We start from the raw sequence: 14,808 nt of genomic DNA, 5'->3' as shown, positions 1-14,808 counted from the left end.
AATATCAGCCGCAACAATCGACATCATATATATCGGCCATTGGCCTCTCAGATTTCTATATATCGGCAGCGGCCAGAGAAAAACCCATATCAGTCAACCTCTAGCCTTGGTGGGGCCTGTAGCTTACGCATGTATTTGCAAATGTGTGCAGACTAAACCCCTGTTTTTAACGCATTCTGTTAAAAACTTTGGTTGTCCACCGGCTGGTCGGTAAGTGAGCTTGGAAATTTCCTTGGCCCTTTTCTAACATATGTTGCCCTCCAATGCTCCTTGCTGCAAAGGCCAGTTATAGGTGGGGGCAGGGGCTTGCATTTTTGTACTCTACTGTGTGACACAGCTGTGTAAATCTCAGGACTGGATGGACAGGAATACCAATGCTTTGGCAGGTAAAACTAAACTCTTTCACCTCATTCACACAGGACATATAACCATACACCAGTGGAGGGCTGTGTTTACCCTTAAAGTGGAGTTCCACGCAAAAGTGGAACTTACACTTTAAGTACTCCTCACCCCCTTATATGCCACATTTGGCATGTAATTTTTTTTGGGGGGGAAAGGAGTGGGTACCCACTTTAGAGAGGGACTTCTTGTCCCACTTCCTCATTCAGTGTTCAGGCCGCTTAGGTGACTCCTCCCCTCCCTTTAGGTAATCTTCTGGGACACGTGACAGGTCCCAGAAGACTGCCTGTCCACTCTGAGAGCGCAACGTGACTCGCGAATGCGCAGTGCACGCTGTGAAACCACAAGCTCACACGGCCGGGTGCCCACAGTTCCAATGACAGCGCCGCGGAGAGGAGCGAGGCTCTGTGCGGCCACATTGCTTGACCGTGGGACAGGCGAGCAGCTGTTTATTAAAAGTCATCAGCTACACTTTTTGTGGCTGCTGACTTAATAAACTAAAAATAGCCTGGATCTCTGCTTTAGGGGGTACATAGGTGTTCCATGCATTCCCATATAGGCAATCCATTGTTATCAACTGGGACAAGGCTGCTCCCAATGTAACATCTATGTGATTGCACACGTCCCTCCATGGCATATGAGTCCTGCTTTAATGTGCCCTCCCAGGACTCACTGATCTTTGGCTGAGGGACCCTGTATAAGATTACAAGCTCATATGGTTGCACACTCCTGTCAATGAACTTTATTTATAAATCCAAGAACTGAACAAACCACGTGACAGCCCTCAGTGTGCAGACTGCTATCCGCAGCTGTTCTCTCACTGCATAGCTTTTCTGCTGACATTCTGAGCTGTTATGTGACACCAGCACATTTATTCTGTACAGAAACTGTCTGGGACTTTCTCCTGTGCTTCGTCACCATAACAACCGATGACAGCTCGCACTTCCGACTCTGCTGCGGGGCACTTCCGGTGAGAGTAGCAAGATGGCGGCGCCCATATATCTGCAGCTGGAGTTTGGGTGAGCAGGGAGTTTCGTTTTGGGGGGGATAATAGCGATGTAAAGAGTGTGCTGAGTGTGAGCAGGGGGTATCCAGAGAAGCTGGGGGCTCTGTAGCTCATTATTATGGACATCATACAGGGTGGTGTACAGGAAACACACGTGCACAGTATACACGATAGAAAAGGTCTGTTACAGCATCTGTGGCTCCAAAAAGCCTTTCATAGTACACCATGGGGTGGAGGGGTGGCATCAATAAGGGAACATGCAATGCCCAGCTACCTGTCAGCAAAGTATGGGCATATGCTATCACACATATTTATAAAACAAAAAATAGTACATCTGCAATATGCAAACATTTCTTATGTTGTTTTCTCTTTAAACTTGCAGCAAATATTGGAAAAACTTGTTGATCCTGCCATAAATCCAATGAGCTCACCATTTCCTGTTTCTTAAAGTGGAGTTCCACCCAGAACTTCCATGGATCTGATTCCTCCCGCTTCGTAATCTGTGCGGCGAACTATGCAATGTCCAGCCTCTTCTGCCCCCCCCGCTGCCTTCTATGAGACATACAGGTCCCAGAAGACAGCTAGGGCCATTCAGAAAGCGTAGCATGACTCGCACATGCACAGTAGGAAACAGGCTGTAACGCCGCAAGGCTTCACTTCCTGTTTACCTTAGGAAGGATGCCAGCGCTTGCACTCGGATCCCTGGACAGGTAAGTGTCCTTAAAATAAAAGTCAGCAGCTACAGTATTTGTAGCTGCTGACTTTTTTTTTCTTTTTCCCAGGTGAAAGGAAAAAAAGCTGCAATTTATCATGCCACACAATTTTTGCGCAGCTATTTGTCAAACGCATTTTTCAGCAAAAAGGTAAAATATTATTATTTTTTTTGTAAGCACGCACACAATTTAATACTCAATTTTTTAAATAAAATATAAAAGATGATGTAGCGTTGAGTAAATGGATACCAAACATGCCAACTCTTAAAATTGCGCGTGCCTGTGATATACCCAAAAACTATGGTACCCAAAAATCTCCAAAGGTGATGCTTTAAAAACCTTTACAGCTTCTCAGTATAGAGTTAACTGTGAGCTCTGGTGCTTGAATTACTACTCTCACTCTCATGTTCACGACAATGGTGCAATTGCAGTTTACATACATGTGCCCACATTTGCGTTTGTGGGTGTGTGCAGGGAAACAGGGGTTTGCTATATATATATATATATATATATATATATATATATATATATATATATATATATATATAGATATAGATATATATATATAGATATATATTATATTATATATATTTTATTATAATTGACATCCTTCTTTTTTTTTTTTTTTTACTTTATTGCTATTACTAAGGTGTTAACAAACCCCCAATGTGATAGCATTGGTTAGGTGACAGGGTACTCTTTATGGTGATGTCTATTAGACCTCCAATTTCCTAGAGCTGCATGATTCTGTCTAAAACGAGAATCACAATTTTTTTGCTCAGAAGATAGATCACGATTCTCGTGGCATTACATCATCTTTCACGTTAAAACAAAACAAAAAAAAAATTGGGCTAACTTTACTGTTTTTTTTTTTTTTTTGTTTTTTTTTTATTAATTGAAAGGCATTTTTTCCCCAAATTGCATTTGAAAGACCCCTGGGCAAATACAGTGTGACATAAAATATTGCAGCAATTGACATTTTATTCCCTAGGGTCTCTGCTAAAATATATATAATGTTTGGGGGTTCCAAGTAATTTTCTAGCAAAAAAAATTATTTTAACTTAAGAAACAAGTGTCAGAAAAAGATTTAGACTTTAAGTGGTTAAACTTCTTGCATTTACACATTGTTAAAAACTTAGCAGACTGCTTGGAATTTTTCTTTACACGGAAGTTTATCCCTTTGATCTAAGAAGGAAGAGTTAGTTACAATGTTTTATGTTAAAAACTTGGCAGACTGCCGGATGCTTTCTTTTGACAGCTGAGTGAGCAGATAAGTCTCTCCACTTGTTATATGAAAGAATTGCAAACTCTGCAATAGAAATCTCAGGGGGGTTGAATCAAGATCACGATTTTTTAACGATTAATTGTGCAGCTCTACAATATCTACCTTGCTCTCCAAAGCAACTAACAAAGCGCAGATCAATCTCTATCAGCCAGGGAATGACTGCTCTGAAACTGGTAGTGACAAAATCATCATTGCTTCCAGCTTTATTCACTGCAGAGGAGATCGATGAATTGATGTTCCTCGGTCTCCTTCTGCACAACATCTATTTCGGTGGTTCTCAACTCCTGTCCTCGGGATCCACCAACAGGCCAGGTTTCCAAGATAACTGAAATACATCACAGGTGATATCATCTGCTGCTCAGTGATTGCAGTATTCTAGTCTGCGTCTCCCCAAAGCAATACTTAAAATTTTACCTGTTAGTGGGCCCTGAGGACAGGAGTTGAGAACCATTGATCTATTTGATGTGGTCAAAGCCCAGAGAGATCCCAGGAGCCATGGGGGGAGGAGGACCTCCCCACCTGCACGGTAACAGTGATCAGTCGGCTATACAGATCGCTTTAACTTTATAGCTAGGAACCTTTTGAAGAATTTAAACACAAGCTTATGGCTGTTACTGCAGGCATGCACTTTTGCTTAAAACCAGCAATAGATGATTTGAATCTAAGCTGGTTCGGCAGGGACCAGCCAAGACTCAATCTATCTATGGGCAGCCTGGTTGTATCCAAGTCGATTTATCGATCAACTTGGATGTAACCAGCCTGTCTGATATATTACTTGCGATTACTACCGGCAGCTATAGATGCCAGCAGTAAACATGTTCTGCCGGCCGGGAAGGTTCCCTACAGGCAGAATATAATAGCCCTGCGGCAGGCATTCCTCCATCAACACTGACTGTGCTGATGGATGAATCAAGAAATGTTCTTTCCTTCCAATCGTGTTGGAAGGAAAGAAAATGTAATCCATGAATGGCTTGCCTAACCCTACACTCTCTGGATGTATTACGTCCAAAGAGCTGAACTGGTTAGGCGGACAACACTGCCTCTGCTTGCACTGAAATTCCAACCACTGTTGCCAACCTCACCCAGTTCTTTTTGCCATTATGATTCCCCCCCCCCCGCTTCTTATCCTTCTTGTTCTCATCTTCCTTTTCTCTTTTCTTACAACATCATTGCTGTATATACATCCTCATTCTGTACTCCACAACTTCCCTCAGCACTGTACATTCCATCTGGCACATGGGACCTCACCTGAACCCAGACCTTGTAAAACGAATGCACAAAGCAGGCACCAGAGAGTCATGCATGTATTAGCTTTCATTGAGGATGTCACCTATAAAGCCCAACTCTAGGCACAAAAAAGGAAACTACCTGTACACTGGGGTCCCCGCACTACAAGGGTTAAAGTGACACTAAACAATATCCTTATTTTCCAAAAATAATCCAATCACATTCACTACTTAATGGTCCTGTAATCTGTTTTTCATGAAATTATTTCTCCAAAACCTCTAATTTTCTCCCTAACCCCTGTTTGTTTTGAATGGGCCGTGCAAGTTACTTGTGGTTATCTAAACTGCTGTATGCACGCTACACTTCCCATGGTCCATCCTGGGAGTGTGCAAGAGATCATGGCTGCATTCCTACATACAGTGGGACCATGGAGGACAAACGTAGCCACCTTCTAACAGCAAGTCAGATCACAGTAACAAAAAAAGGGAATGTGGAGATTTGGAGGAGCCTGAGGTAAGTACCGTTGGGCTCCTTTTCACATGGGAATCCTGATCAGATCCCCCTGTCTGTTTCTCAGGTGGATCTGATTGTAATCAGGTCCACAAATTCAGAATCAGGTCCACAAAAAAAAAATTGTCTTCTGTTTTTGTAGAAAGGAACGGAGGCAGTTGGATGTGAATGGCCAGCGAAGTCTGTTTACACCCAGCCACCCATAGAGATCAGCGGGGTCTGCCAGTGTCTGCTTAGCATAAACTGATATGACAACTCCTCTGTTTAGCAGGGGATCCGCTCACAAATCCCCTGCTGATTGGAGCGGAATCCACAACATGTGATAAGGGCCTAAGGTGCACTGTCCAGCCACAGCAAGTGTCCGCTTCCCATAGAGTTTGACAGGCTGCTGGCAGCAGGGCTGGATGGCGCATAACTACTGGTGCCTCATAGCCTCATACACCAGGGCCAAACGCTCAGTGTGCATGGGGCATGGGGCCATGGTCACACACCTGCCTCCTCCACGTACAGATCTGAGATTGAAGCATCACCAAAATGTAATTGTCTGATTTATAGATTTATTCCAGGATAGGATCAAAGACGTTAACAAAAAAGAAACGCGTTTCAGAGGCCAGGGAATAACCCTGTTCATCAGGGCTTGTTTTTGCTGCCTGAGCCAGCTGTGGACAGACTCCAGTATCCAATACCTCTCTATTAAAGTCCTGATGAAGGGAGAAACCCCTGGCTGCTGAAATGCATTGGAATTGTTGAAATTGAGTTCTTGTTGTGGTACTTCAATCTCAGATTTCTCACAAACGAGGCAGTGGAGGTCCCTTGACATGGAGCAGCTGCTAGTCCCGACAATCCAGACATCTCAGTCGAATACCTCTATACCCCTTATAACATCAGGATTACCATAAGGATGCACCATACCATAAGTAATAACCCATCCAAAATTATTTTCCAAGTCCTCAGCATACAGTGCAGGGTTAAGAACCCTGCAATGTACATAATGGCACTGAAGGACCGCCCGGAGGGAGAGGAGGACAATGTCCCATCAAATTGTATATATAACCAGCAATTAATCCTTCCAGTGCAAGCAGGGGGCCACCCCAAGGGTTTTTTGAGCTTTAAAGTTTAAACTAAAGATAAACTTTTTTTTTTTTTTTGTTTGGATGTAGTGGAGAGAGATTATAACACGTCAGGTTTTTATTGCTGTATGTGACCTTGAGGCAGCCAATGAGTGGGTACCATTGGTCCTCCTGTATGGGGCCTGGGCAGCAGAGGGAATCAGATGTGGGCAGGGAGGGTGATCTTTGAATCGGGGGGGCAATTACTGGAACCGATCCCCTGTTTGGCTCTCTCTGAAGCAGCTGAAAGTCTGCTTTTTCTCCTCTCCCTCCTGCCAGCTTTGGGCTACTGCAGAGAGACCCATACAGGGGTTGGCTTCCAGTAGAGCCACACCGTTCACTTTGCTTGTGCACAAAACAAACTGCCCAGTGACAGTAAATGGGATGGACTGTAACACTGCCATGGCTGCTTACAATGGTCATATAGATTTTTTTTAAATGTTACCACAATTTACTCCGACTTTATGGCTAAGTTCTGCCAACTGCTATGCCCCTGTCCAATGAGAGCATCCCTCCTGGTCTCATTGACATTAAGGACAGTTTTGTAGAAATTGGTGACCAAAAACCGCAATGAAATCCATTTTATCTGCAAGTTGTAACCCTGTACAATGTGAAAGAGTCCACAGGATATCCATGCAAGCCACTGTACATGGTGGAAATATAGCGCAAAAGTAGGCAACCTTGGCACGCCAGCTGTGGTAAAACTACAAATCCCATAATCTTATGTCCTTGCCTCCAGGAGTCAGCTCTCACTACAGTATACTTCCTAGTGCTCTGACGCTGGACCTTCCAGCCTCTGATACAACAGTTTGCTTTGTCCACCCCTCCTCTCCTCTTATCCAGTCATGCAAGGTTTATATTATTCAAAGTAGTCTGTGAAAAGGCAGCAAAGTAGAGGGGCTGATAGAGCAGTTAGTGTGTAGCAGAGCACAACTTTCCTGGCCCTTATTAAAAATGTAGTTACATCGTAGGTGAGGTTGAAAAAAAAGACCATCAAGTCCAAGCTATGTGTGTGATTATATGTCAGTATTACATTGTATATCCCTGTATGTTGTGGTCGTTCAGGTGCTTATCTAATAGTTTTTTTAAACTATCGATGCCCCCTGCTAAGACCACCGCCTGTGGAAGGGAATTCCACATCCTTACCGCTCTTACAGTAAAGAACCCGCCACATAGCTTAAGGCTAAACTGCTTTTCTTCTAATTTTAGTAAATGGCCACGTGTCTTATTAAATTCTCTTTTGCGGAAAAGCTTTATCCCTATTGTGGGGTCACCAGTACGGTATTTGTACATTGAAATCATATCCCCTTTCAAGCGTCTCTTCTGCACAGAGAATAAGTTCAGTGCTCACAACCTTTCCTCATAACTATATCCTCCAGACCCTTTATTAGCTTTGTTTCCCTTCTCTGGACTCTCTCCATTTCCAGTACATCCTTCCTGAGGACCGGTGCCCAGAACTGGACAGCATAATCCAGGTGCGGCTGGACCAGAGTCTTGTAGAGCAAGAGAATTATCATTTTATCTCTGGAGTTGATCCCCTTTTTCATGCATGCCAATATTCTGTTTGCTTTGTTTGAGCAGCTTGGCATTGCATGCCATTGCTGAGCCTGTCATCTACTAGGACCCCCAGGTCCTTTTCCATCCTAGATTCCCCCAGAGATTCTCCCCCCAGTGTATAGATCGCATTCATATTTTTGCCACCTATTATTTTACATTTTTCTACATTAAACCTCATTTGCCATGTAGTTGCCCACCCCATTAATATGTTCAGATCTTCTTGCAAAGTTTCCACATCCTACAGAGAAATTATTGCCCTGCTTACCTTAATATCATCCGCAAATACAGAGATTGAACTGTTTATGAATAAATTAAATAGGATTGGTCCCAGCACAGAACACTGGGGGACCCCACTACCCAATCCCTGACATTCTGAGTACTCCCCATTTATCACCACCCTCTGAACTCGCCCCTGTAGCCAGTTTTCAATCCATGTACTCACCCTATAGTCCATGCCAACGGACCTTACTTTGTACAGTATATGTTTATGGGGAACTAACTATGTACAAATAAAAAAAAAAAAAAAAAAAGGTTAAGCCCATGAGGTGGCATAGACCTTATTAGACTTAACTCCAGAAGGACGTGCTGGAACTGGGGAGAGTCCAGAGGAGGGCAACAAAGCTAATAAAGGGACTGGAGAACCTCAATTATGAGGAACAACTACAAACATTAAACCTATTCTCTCTGGAGAAGAGATGCTTGAGAGGAGATATGATTGCAATATACAAATACCATACTAGTGACTCTAGCATAGGGTAGAAACTTTTCAGTGGGGGGGAGTTTAAAAAAACACTTGACCATTCGAATCCCAGCCATGGCACTACCTGCCTGGAGTTTGGATAGTCTCCATATTCCTGCGTAGGTTTCCTCCAGGTTCCCCCGCTTTCCTCCCACACTCCAAAGACATGTTGGTGGGATAATTGAATCCTCTCTAAATTGGCCCTAGTGTGTGTACTGTATGTATGAATGTGAGTGCAGGGACTTATGTGAATGTGAATGTATATGTAAAGCGCTGTGTAAATTGACAACGCTATATAAGTACCTGAAATGAAACATAAAAATAAAATCAGTAAATTGAAAGAGAAGCAGTTTAACCTTAAAGGCAGGGCTCGACAAACCCCAGGCGCCAGGTCGCCAATCGGACCAGAAATCGTGACCTGGCGCCTAAGCTGCCACCAGCCGACTCACTATCGATGCCCCAGACATGCAGCAGCATTAACACTGACTGCCGTCCTCCTCCCTCCTTCACACTCTGCAGCACCGCATTGTGTGTGAAACTGACACGCAATGGAGAGAGGAGGATCTGTCAGCCTGATGTCGGGGTGGGCGGGACCCGGCTGGGGTGGGGGCGGGACCCAGAAAGCTATCAAACACCAGCCAATAGGATCTGGGCGGGCCGCTACGTGTATGTGGCCCGCCCCTTTTCTTAAGCAGCCCAATCGTTGGCTGGTGTTTGATAACTGCTGAGTCCCGCCCACCCCGGCCGGGTCCCGCCCACCCCGACATCAGGCTGAAATCTAACATATCCACCTCTCTGTTACTTGTCAGTTTCACACCCCAGCAGGGTCCCGCCAGCTCCTCTGTTACATTTCAGTAACAGAGTGCTCCGTGTGAAACCTGCCAGTGCCAATCAGTGCCACCTGCCACCAATCAGTGCCAACCAGTGCCATCTCCAATCAATACCACCTGCAACCAACCAGTGCCACCTGCCAGTGCCAACCAGTGGCACCTGCCAGCGCCAACCAGTGCCACCGCCAATCAATACCACCTGCCACCAACCAGTGCCACCTGCCACCAACCAGTGCCACCGCCAATCAGTGCCACCTGCCACCGCCAATCAGTGCCAGTGCCAACCAGTGGCACCTGCCAGTGCCACCACCAATCAGTGCCACCTGCCAGCGCCAACCAGTGCCATCTGCCACCGCCAATCAGTGCCACCTGCCACCACAAATCAGTGCCACCTGCTAGTGCCAACCAGTGCCACCGCCAATCAATACCACCTGCAACCACCACCCAGTGCCACCTGCCACCACCCAGTGCCAATCAGTGCCACCTACCAATGCCACCTGTCACCGCCAGTCAGTGCCACCTGCCGCCGCCAACCAGTGCCACCTACCAGTGCCACCTACCAGTGCCACCTGCCACCACCTACCAATGCCACCGCCAATCAGTGCCACCGCCAATCAGTGCCACCTGCCAACACCAACCAGTGCCACCGCCAATCAGTGCCATCTGCCAGTGACAACTAGGGCCATCGCCAACCAGGGCCACCTGCCATCACCAACCAGGGCCACCTGCCATCACCAACCAGGGCCACCTGCCATCACCAACCAGGGCCACCTGCTAGTGCCAATAGTGCCACCTGCCAGTTTCAAACCAGTGTCATCTGCCAGTTTCAAACCAGTGTCACCTGCCAGTTTCAAACCAGTGTCACCTGCCAGTTTCAAACCAGTGTCACCTGCCAGTTTCAAACCAGTGTCACCTGCCAGTTTCAAACCAGTGTCACCTGCCAGTTTCAAACCAGTGTCACCTGCCAGTTCCAAACCAGTGTCACCTGCCAGTTCCAAACCAGTGTCACCTGCCAGTTCCAAACCAGTGTCACCTGCCAGTTCCAAACCAGTGTCACCTGCCAGTTCCAAACCAGTGTCACCTGCCAGTTCCAAACCAGTGTCACCTGCCAGTTCCAAACCAGTGTCACCTGCCAATGCCAACTAGTGTCACCTGTCGGTGCCATCTGGCAGTTCCACGTGCCTTCCAGTGGCAACCAGTGCCACCTGCCAGTGCCAGCCAGTTCCATCTGTTGCCAGCCTTACTTTTTCTGGTCAGCCCATACCCCTATTGTAACAGCGTTTCAATGGAGTTATTGACTGGGTGCTCCATTGTGAGTTAGGGATAGGGGGTGAAAATGAGTGGCCTTACCCCGGGAGCTGAAAAAAAACTGGCTCCTAACTTTTTTAACTGGCTCCTAAATTCAAAGCAAATTTGTCAACCCCTGCTTAAAGGGGTTGTAAAGGTTCATGTTTTTTCACCTTAATGCATCCTATGCATTAAGGTGAGAAAACACCTGGCAGTCACCGGCCCCCTAGCCCCCTGTTTTACTTACCTGAACCCCTTCATTCAGTCTTCAGGGATGTGCTGTCTCTCTCTCCACAGGCTCCCGGCTCTTGATTGGATAGATTGATAGCAGCGCAACCATTGGCTCCCGCTGCTGTCAGTCAAATCCAATGATGCAGGTATCGGGGGTGGGGGCGAAATCCAGCATTCGGCGGCTATGGACACGGAATGCTGGACTTGGGAACGCGCCCGCAAGGTAACCCCCTCGGGGAAGCGCTTCTCCGAGGGGGTTATCAAATGTGGGGAGGAGCAGCGAGAGCCATCGAGGGACCCCAGAAGACGAGGTTCGGGGCCACTCTGTGCAAAACGAGCTGCACAGTGGAGATAAGTGTGACATGTTTGTTATTTAAAAAAAAAAACCCTTACAATCACTTTAAACGGTGTAGAGGGTTCTTTACTGTCAGAGCAGTAAGGATGTGGAACTCCCTTTCATGGGCAGTTGATACCACTGCTCAATACCACGAGCAGTGGTATCAGCAGGAAGTATCAAGGGTTTAAAAAAACTATTAGATGGGCACCTTAACTATGGCAACATACAGGATTTGTTATTGACATAAAGACACATGCGCACACACACACACACACACACAACACAGGTTGAAAAGGATGGACTGGTGTCTTTATTTAACCTTACCAACTGTATAACCCCTTGCATGCCAGCATATTTTTAAAATTGCTGCAATTCCCGGAGTTCAGCTTTAAATGTATAGATTTGCTGACTATGCACTACAATACACAGGTTAACAACTGTTGAGATAAAATATCAGCCACACAGGGAGCCAGATAACTCATATGCTGGCCATCTACAGCTCAAATTCAAGCTGCAGTTGGCCCTGTTGGCACCATCCAGCTCATCAAACTTCGATCTGAAAATCCACTGAGCCCGGTGGAGAATTGTCCGGTTTACAATGACTTCAACCAATCACATGCAGCCACTGTTTGGGTATTCTGACAGCTGCAGATGTTGACTGTCAGTATGCAGTGGCTGGCTGGGTATATTCCTTCATCTATGCTGTTAAGCGTCGATGGGGAATCTGAATGAGAAAAATCTTAACTTGTATGGCTATCCTTAGACTTTTATTGTGAAAGGAGCAGTAAAGCACAGCCATTGTGTTGCACAGCAAAGCAGTAAGCCAAATCTACCTATGTAATACATGACTACATTATCTTTTAAAAAGCAATAGACATATTTAATCATTTAATTTGCATCAGGTTGATCTCGCAGACCTATATACTGAGAAAATAATGGACAGCCTAGACTGTAGACTCCATTTAATGAAGCGGGTTGGTCATGTGCCCCCGCCGGTTTTATGTCTTTTGACCTCCTGTATTTGGTTTTAATAATTCAGCTGTAGGAAATGCTCTGTTCATCCCCCATCTATGGGAGTAAATAAAACCTTCCTGTCGTTTTCTGTCAGCTTTGTGGACTGAGCTTGTCCAGCGTTCCGTTGGTACCCAAGAGAGCCTGATATAGAGATGCTAATGAGTAGCCCGTGTCCTGCAGGAGCCTGCGGGGAAACCTTTGTCTGCTGCTGGCTCTGTTGTGGCACTTTGCTGTGTGTGTGTTAAACCCCCTCCTCTGTGCCGGGGATGTCAGCATATCTCATGTATTTATTATCTCTTTTCAGAGGTGGAGCAGAGCTGCTATTTGACGGGATCAAGAAACACCAGGTGACCTTGCCTAGCCGGTCAGATCCTTGTGAGTATCCTTCATAGTGATGCTTTAGGGTTACCCCTTTATGATGAGATTGGAGGTAAGTGCGGGTCATTCATACACCTGCTCGGCACATGTTTCGTGGGTTAGCTGACGATGATCAAACGAGAGTCTGTGAAACATCTGCATACCTATAATTGTGATGTTTTTCAGGGGTGGTAGGCTCCTCTTTTATTCATTATTTTTTCTTAATTGTACCTGTGTGTATAAAGGAAAGTACACCTCACCTTTTTATTTTTTTATTTTTTTATTTTTTAGGGGCACACCATTAAAGCTAAACTCCAGGCAAACAACTAAATTCACTTACAGGTCTCCTCCCCACCCCTTCCATGTGACAGCATAGCAAAAGGGGAAGTGGAACACTGATGAGTTTATCTCTGTCAGTCTGCTCTCTCTCCCAATCAGCATGCTCCTTGAACTATAGCATACCTGATTTGCTTCTTGTGCTGCACCTTCCTTCTCCACTTTAAGCTCTACTGTACAGAAGACTGCAAAAGGGTAATATTTACCGTACTTATTGGCGTATAACATGCACTTTTCCCCCCTGAAAATTGGGGGCAAATCACGGGTGCGTGTAATACGCCAATACTGTACCTCGGAGAGGAAGAAGGGGGATGAGCGCCTCCGAGCCCCACCTGAATTCACTGGGCCGTCATCTCCTGTATAATCGGCTCCCACTCAGCTCTGATGTCACACACACAGTCCTGCCTCCACCACCGGCATTGGACCAGTGTTCTGTCAATCACAGGAGCTGGTCCAATGCCGATGGCAGAGGCAACAGGAGATGAGAGCTCTGTGATTTCCTGCATGAGAGATGGTGAGGCTGCAGATGGGCATCAAGCTGTATTGATGGGAGATGGGCACAGAACAGGCTGCAGACGGGCACATATCAGGATGCATTGAGGCTGCAGATGGGCACAGATCAGGATGCATTGAGGCTGCGGATGGGCACAGATCAGGATGCATTGAGGCTGCGGATGGGCACATAGGCTGCATTGAGTCTGCAGATGGGCACATATCAGGCTGCAGATGGGCACAGATCAGGCTGCATTGAGGCTGCAGATGAGCACAGATCAGGTTGCATTGAGGCTGCAGATGGGCACAGATCAGGCTGCATTGAGGCTGCAGATAGTCACAGATAAAGCTGCATTGAGGCTGCAGATGGTCACAGATCAGGCTGCATTGAGGCTGCAGATGGGCACAGATGAGGCTGCAGATGGGCACAGATGAGGCTGCATGTCAATGTACGCAGTGATTTACATATATATTATGAATTTACATCAGTCCCTGCCCTCAAGGAGCTTACAATGTAAGGTCCCTAACATTCATACACACTAGGGCCAATTTAGACAGGAGCCTATTTACCTTCCACCGTGTCTTTAAAGTGTGGGAGAAAACCTACGCAGGCACAGGGAGCACATGCAAATTTCGTGCAGGTAATGCCGTGGTTGGGATTCGAACAAATTACTCTGTACTGCTAGGTGGAAGTGCCAACCACTTAGCCACTGTGCTGTCAAGTCAAGTTCAGGTACCTACACTGCTCTCATTTGCAGAATTCATGTACTGATGTATAAATAATTACAAAGGTGCACTCATGTCTATATCTGCCCCCTTACCAGTATTTCAGTTATAGGTAGGTTTGGTCACCCTCTGGTTTCTGTTATGTTAGGGATTTTCAATAAAATTGGCACCTGAAAGCTCTAGGTTTCCTGACAACCAAGCCCACCCCCCCCCCCCCTCCTTTATTTTGTATACATTTCTTTCTTTTATAGGTCTTAAGTCTGACCACTGCATTGTGCGGATGTAGGGAAAAGCTTATTTCGGTATTAATCTCTTATTCACGTGAGCGTACGCCTTTGCGTGGTTGGTCTTTACCTGCACTGGATGAACAGGTGTTCTGCTTGTGCATTCTTACACCTCTTCCAGATTAGGGATGAGCTCTGGCGTGTTCACACCCTCCACGTGCAGAGCCGCACCAGGAAGTCAGCGCAGCACTGCGCTAATCACAGGCAGTGAGACATTGCCTCGATCTCTGCAGCCGCTCCAAAGACATGCAGGTAGGTTAATTGGCTTCTGTCCAAAATTGGCCCTAGTATTTGAATGGGGACCTTGGATTGTGGGCTCCTTGAGGGTCGGGACCAATGTGAGTGTGCAATGTACAGGGATAGGGACAA

The 14,808-nt window shown here is 46.1% G+C and overlaps 1 protein-coding gene across 3 annotated transcripts in view; it reads left to right on the top strand.

Annotated features, from left to right (window-relative positions):
* Positions 1–1,264: 1,264 nt before the first annotated feature.
* URM1 (ubiquitin related modifier 1) overlaps positions 1,265–14,808 on the top strand; it is a 35,471-nt gene continuing 21,927 nt past the window's right edge. The window contains exons 1-2 of one of the 3 annotated variants that reach the window (XM_077478733.1): positions 1,265–1,418; positions 12,549–12,619. In XM_077478733.1, the coding sequence (XP_077334859.1) occupies positions 1,384–1,418; positions 12,549–12,619 (106 nt within the window). In that variant the 5' untranslated portion in view covers positions 1,265–1,383. Of the gene's footprint in view, positions 1,419–2,068; positions 2,116–12,495; positions 12,620–14,808 lie in introns of those variants that run through there. The other 2 variants (XM_077478734.1, XM_077478731.1) reach the window with 2 other exon arrangements.

Source organism: Lithobates pipiens, unplaced genomic scaffold, assembly GCF_037356315.1.
Source record: "Lithobates pipiens isolate NorthernLeopardFrog02 unplaced genomic scaffold, aLitPip1_a1.2 Scaffold_1, whole genome shotgun sequence".
NCBI classification, from domain to species: Eukaryota; Metazoa; Chordata; class Amphibia; order Anura; family Ranidae; genus Lithobates; species Lithobates pipiens.
The sequence above is the reverse complement of the archived record's forward strand: the minus strand, read 5'-3'. Positions and strand labels throughout refer to the sequence as shown.